The sequence below is a fragment of the Salvelinus sp. IW2-2015 genome, linkage group LG22 (genome assembly GCF_002910315.2).
Source record: "Salvelinus sp. IW2-2015 linkage group LG22, ASM291031v2, whole genome shotgun sequence".
In the NCBI taxonomy this organism is placed as follows: domain Eukaryota; kingdom Metazoa; phylum Chordata; class Actinopteri; order Salmoniformes; family Salmonidae; genus Salvelinus; species Salvelinus sp. IW2-2015.
The window spans coordinates 33,516,935-33,522,802 of NC_036862.1; the positions used below are offsets into that span (position 1 = coordinate 33,516,935).

Sequence of the window (5,868 nt, forward strand, 5' to 3'; positions counted from 1 at the left end):
TTCGTCTGCTGTGCCGCCTCTCTGACAGACTGTCATTGGTCCCTGTTTTCTAAACGCCTGCTCCTCTGTCTGCTGTCGCGCCCTCTCTGACAGACTGTCATTGTCCTGTTTTCCTAATCGCCTGCTCCCTCGTCTGCTGTCGCCCCCTCTCTGACAGACCTGTCATTGTCCCTGTTTTCCTAACCGCTGCTCTCTGTCTGCTGTCGCCCCTCTCTGACAGACTGGTCATTGTCCCTGTTTCCTAAACGCTGCTCTTCTGTCTGCTGTCGCCCTCTTCTGACAGACTGTCATTGTCCCTGTTTCCCTAACGCCTGTCTTCTGTCTGCTGTCGCCCCCTCTGACAGACTGTAATTGTCCTGTTTTCCTAACGCCTCTCTTCTGTCTGCTGTCGCCCCTCTCTGACAGACTTGTCATTGTCCCTGTTTTCCCTAAACGCTGCCTCCTTCTGTCTGCTGTCGCCCTCTCTGAACGACTGTCATTGTCCCTGTTTTCCTAAACGCCTGCTCTTTGTCTGCTGTCGCCCCTCTCTGACAGACTGTATTGTCCCTGTTTTCCTAAACGCCTGCTCTTCTGTCTGCTGTCGCCCTCTCTGACAGACTGTCATTGTCCCCTGTTTTCCTAAACGTGCCCTTGTCTTTCTGTCTAGCTGTCTGTCCTGCTCTGACAGGATTTGGGGACCTTACAACGTCTCCCTCTCACTTCCCCCTTGGGCAAGTTCCCTCTTCTTCTCGAACAGCCATCTTTGCCTTCGAAGGCATCGGAGTGGTAAGTACTCTTCAACAACTGGGACTCTATTTGCCCAAACCCTTATGTAGTTAGAAACACCTGATTGGGTTCGGCACTTATGTGACCAGCTCTGGATTGAGTGATGATTGGGGACACGGGCCACGGCTGCAGTTAAAAGCCTTGAACACTGCATGGCTTAGAGAATGTTCAAGCCAAGGATAGTATTAGTGTTAATGTCATATAATGGGTGAATAGTGAGGATGATGAGATCAACATCCTCACTTACCCTCAGCATGGTCGTTAACAAGAGGATACATCTGGTTTTCAGGGAACTGAAAAGAGAAGCCTGACTTCCGCTTTTGGACGTCAACAAGTCGACACCACTCCATCTTAACTCCTCCTCCACATTTACTGGATCGGATGAACAGTGTGAAAGTGAACTCCCCCGGCATTTAATTTTTTCTCATCAGGAGTAGAAAAGAACAACGCTGCTCAGTGTGTGCTGCTACGTTTAGGTTAACCTTCAGCTAGGTTAAATGCTGACTCTCCGATGAGAGGGTTGAAGAATGGAAAAGTCCAATGATAACTCCTGGTGAGAGGGTTAAACTGGGCTAATCAGAGGGTTAAGCTGACGCTAACCTTCAGCTGGAGCTGGGATTCAGTGGGGAGGGGATTCAGTGGAGCTGGGGGATTCAGTGGGATGGGGATTCAGTGGGATGGGGATTCAGTGGGGATGGGGGATTCAGTGGAGCTGGGGTCAGTGGGGATGGGGATTCAGTGGGGATGGGGATTCATGGGGATGGGGATTCAGTGGGGATCGGGGGATATTGAGCTGGGATTAGTGGGACGGGGATTCAGTGGGGATGGGGGATTCAGTGGGGATGGGGATTCAGTGGAGCTGGGGATTCAGTGGGGATGGGGGATTCAGCTGGAGCTGGGGATTGATGGGGATTGGTGTCCTGCAGAAAGGATAAGTGTGTGTGTGTGTGTGTGTGTGTGTGTGTGTGTGCGCCCGCCATGGGCATGATGATGTATGAGGTGGTACCACGGTGTGTTTTGACAGAGGGGCAGAGGAATACTCCTGACCGCCGTAACCCATTAATCAGCCAACCGGTGGGCACAGGGTGATGGCGACACGTCACCACGACAACCGACAGCCAGCCCTCCGGATTCAGCACATCTCCTTACAGAGGGAGGAAGAAGAAAGAGAAGAGTACAAAATAAGAGAGAAAGGTTGTGGAGAGAATTGCTGACGCTGCTCAGATAGGATAGATGACCAGGAGGAAGAATGAATGATAGCAGATAAAGTAACATAAATAATTGAGTAGTTAAGCCTCCTCCAGTTATCCGTTCCCTCTCTCTGGTTAGTGATCCACGACCATATGGGTTCTCTCAGTCACCCTGACAGGGTAATTATCCGCCTGGGATGTGATACTTTGGGGATTCAGTGGGGATGGGGATTCAGTGGGGATGGGGATTCAGTGGGGATGGGGATTCAGTGGAGCTGGGGATTCAGTGGGGATGGGGATTCAGCTGGAGCTGGGGATTTGATGGGGATGGTGTCCTGCAGATAAGGATAAGTGTGTGTGTGTGTGTGTGTGTGTGTGTGTGTGTGTGCGCCCGCCATGGGCATGATGATGTATGAGGTGGTACCACGGTGTGTTGACAGAGGGGCAGAGGAATACTCCCTGACCGCCGCTAACCCATTAATCAGCCAACCGGTGGGCACAGGGTGATGGCCGACACGTCACCACGACAACCCGACAGCCAGGCCCCTCCGGATCAGCACATCTCCTTACAGAGGGAGGAAGAAGAAGAGAAGAGTACAAAATAAGAGAGAAAGGTTGTGGAGAGAATTGCTGACGCTGCTCAGATAGGATAGATGACCAGGAAGGAAGAATGAATGATAGCAGATAAAGTAAATAAATAATTGAAGTAGTTAAGCCTCCTCCAGTTATCCCGTTCCACTCTCTCTGAGGGCCTTCTCTCTCTCTCCTCTCTCTCTGGTAGTGATCCACGACCATATGGGTTCTCTCAGTCACCCTGACAGGGTAATTATCCGCCTGGGGATGTGATCTTCACACCATTCCCCTGGGATAAGCAATGGGGAAGGGAGAGAGCCGGCCTGAAACGGGTGTCACTGGGCCAATTGGTAATAACTGATTGGCCAGCGCTGCTGCCAGTAAAAGCGTATCTAACAGAGGGAAGGGGTTGGGTTAAATGCGGAAGACACATTTCGGTTGAATGCGTTCAGTTGTGATTTAGGTGTCCCCTTTCCTTTCCCACATCTCCAGTAGGTACTTGACTTCTGTTAGCTCGAACTATGGTTCCTTCTAGCACTAAAAACTGGGCCAAAGTGCTTTGGTGTGCTTCTCACTTACTGACATACCTTTATCTGTACATTCTCCACCTGTCTCTCCAGCACAAAGTTCATAAAACAGAGAACTAGTTCAGCTCCCTGCAGATACTCTTGGCGCTAATGCTAATTGTGTTGGCTAGGCCAGCTAAAGCAACTTTTAGGTGTTTTGGCTTTGGGCTTCAGGGTTTAAAGGAAGGTTATTAAGCTGGGTTGCAGGTTTCTTTCCAAACAATCATCTAAACCACCTTTAATCCTCACCTTACCAGAAGATCTCTCTCCCTCCTCTCAAGGATAAACTAAGACTGTAAGTAAGTAAGTATTTTAAGACGGTAGATTAGCGCAAGGCTGTGTGCTGCACCTTTGGATGCCTCTATTTTTGATTCCAGGGAGTTTATAGGTAGTGTTTGATTCCAGGGAGTTTATAGGTAGTGTTTGATTCCAGGGAGTTTATAGGTAGTGTTTGATTCCAGAGGGAGTTTTATAGTAGTGTTTGCGTTCCAGGGAGTTTATAGGTGTGTTTGATTTCCAGGGAGTTTATAGTGTGTTTGATTCAGGGGAGTTTATATGTAGTGTTTGATTCCAGGGAGTTTATAGGTAGTGTTCTGGATTCCGGAGTTTCTAGGTAGTGGTTTGATTCCAGGGAGTTTTATAGGTAGTGTGTTGATTCAGGGAGTTTATAGTAGTGTTGTGAATTACAGGGAGTTTATAGGTAGTGGTTTGGCCTCTTCCATCTAATCCTCCATCAGAGTCCAGGGAGTTAGGCAGATGGATAGGCCATGGGTGAAGTTCTTTGGTGAATTTGTTTAAAGTTTTCTCTTCTGGCTTCAGGGAGGGGGGGAGGGTGAGGGCGAGGAAAGCCCCAAAAATGTAGTCCGGCACAGAAGCAATTGTTCTCATCTTATTTTAAAGAGAGACTGCTACTTGTGGCTTATTGACAGGCTCCCTGGTTTCTTGGCAGGTTGTTTGTATACGCTGTGTAGATAGGCTGTTTTGTGCAGAGAGATTTCCAGACGTTTGATTCTCACTTTTCCCTGGGATTTGTTTCTATTTGAACGGAGAGGCGTTGCTGTTATTTGTGTCTTCACGATACGTAGATCACAATGTGCCACCCAGAGATCTGTTTGCAGTGATCTACTCCTCTGATTTACATATACTGCTCTTGGGTTCGTTGAGTTCAGAGCGCCGACTCTGAAGAGAGAGAGAGAGAAAGGAAATTTTAAACTAAACTGTTGAAAGGAACAAGGTTTTTTTTAAACCAAATTAAAATGGTTTGTTATAAGGGTCTAGACACTTTTTTTTTTGTATTTCACTTGGGTTTGTGAAACGCCCACTCGTGATACTCTTCCTCGTTGCTTGTTCTTGAATATGGGGCGACAGATAACATGAACAAAGGCTGCAAAAACCCAAATCCTTTTTCTAACTGAAGAAGCTTAAGTATAAGTGAGCAGGTGCTTTTAGAGATGTTGTAACATGAAATTGTCATTCCAAAACTTTTATGTGCAACCGTTATATTGCCATTGTGGTTGCCCCCTCGATACGATACCCTCCTGTACGCCTGGAATAGGGGAAACGGCGCTGTAGTCGTAAAAATAATATAACGTTTGCAGATAAAGTTCCGAAATGGCACAATTTTGTGTCAGACGCTCAGGTTTAGAAATGCATATTTGGTTTTCATTATCTTACTTTTCTCTATTTCTTGTTTCTTCCTCTCTCGCCACCTCTCTCTCTCCTCATCTCTCTCCCCCTCTCTCTCTCCTCTCCCACCAGCTCTATCCTCCCTCTTCTCTCTCCCTCATCTCTCGTCCTCTTCTCTCTTCCCTCTCACGCCCTCCTTCTCCCACCCTCGCCTCTCTTCTCCCACCCTCTATCTCCTCTCTCTCCCCCCTCTATTCTCTCTCCTCTCCGCCTCCTCTCTCTCTCCCCTCCGCCCTCTCTCTCTCTCTCTCTCTCCCTCTCCCGCTTCTCTTCTCTCCCTTCATCCCCGCGCCTCTCTCCGCTCTCACCTTCTCTCCCTCTCTACACTGCCCTCTCTCTCTCTCTCTTTGTTCCTTTCCCCCTCTCTCTCTCCCCCTCACCGTCTCTCTCTCTCTCGTCTCCCCGCCTCTTTCTATCTCTCTCTCTCTCCACGCCGTCTCCTCTCTCGATCTCGTCTCTCTGCTCCTCCCCTCCGCCGCCCTCTCTCTCTCTTCTCTCCGTCTTCTCGTCTCTCTCTCTCCCCTCTCCCATCTCGTCTCTCTCTCTCCTCCTCTCCCGGCCGTCTTCTCTGCTTCTCCTGCTTTCCCGCCCTCTCTCTCTCTCTCTCCTTCCGCCCTCTCTCTCTCTCTCTCTCCCTCTCCCGCGCCTCTCTCGTCTCCGCTCTCGCTTTGTCCCGCTCCTTCTCCGCTCTCCTCTCCGCCTCTCTCGCTCTCCCTCTCCCGCCCTCTCTCTCTCTCGCTCGTCCGCTCTTCCCGCCCTTCTCTCTCTCTCTCCGCACCCTCGTTCTCCCTCTCACCCTCTATCTCTCGCCTCGCTTCCCATCCCTCCTATCTCAGCTCTCCTGCTTCTTACCCTCTCCACTCTCTAGCATCTCCGCCTCCACTCTTCTGCTCTCCGTCTCCGCCTCCGTCTCTCTCCCTTCGGTCCCTCGTCTCTCTCCTCTTCCGGCCTGTTCGCTCTCTCTCCGTCTCCCGCCCTCTCGCAGTCTCCTCTCCCGCTCCCTCTATCTCTCCTCTCCCGCCTCTGCTTCTTCTTTTCCTAACAGAATGCTGGACCTTAGTAAGTGCAACAGGCAAAAGGTTTCCTCC

The 5,868-nt window shown here is 49.9% G+C and overlaps 1 protein-coding gene across 1 annotated transcript in view; it reads left to right on the top strand.

Annotated features, from left to right (window-relative positions):
- LOC139022744 (neutral amino acid uniporter 4-like) overlaps positions 1 to 5,868 on the top strand; it is a 40,883-nt gene that overhangs the window by 20,627 nt on the left and 14,388 nt on the right. The window contains exon 4 of the mRNA XM_070433885.1: positions 668 to 765. Coding sequence (XP_070289986.1) covers positions 668 to 765 — 98 coding nt within the window. The remainder of the gene's footprint in view (positions 1 to 667; positions 766 to 5,868) is intronic.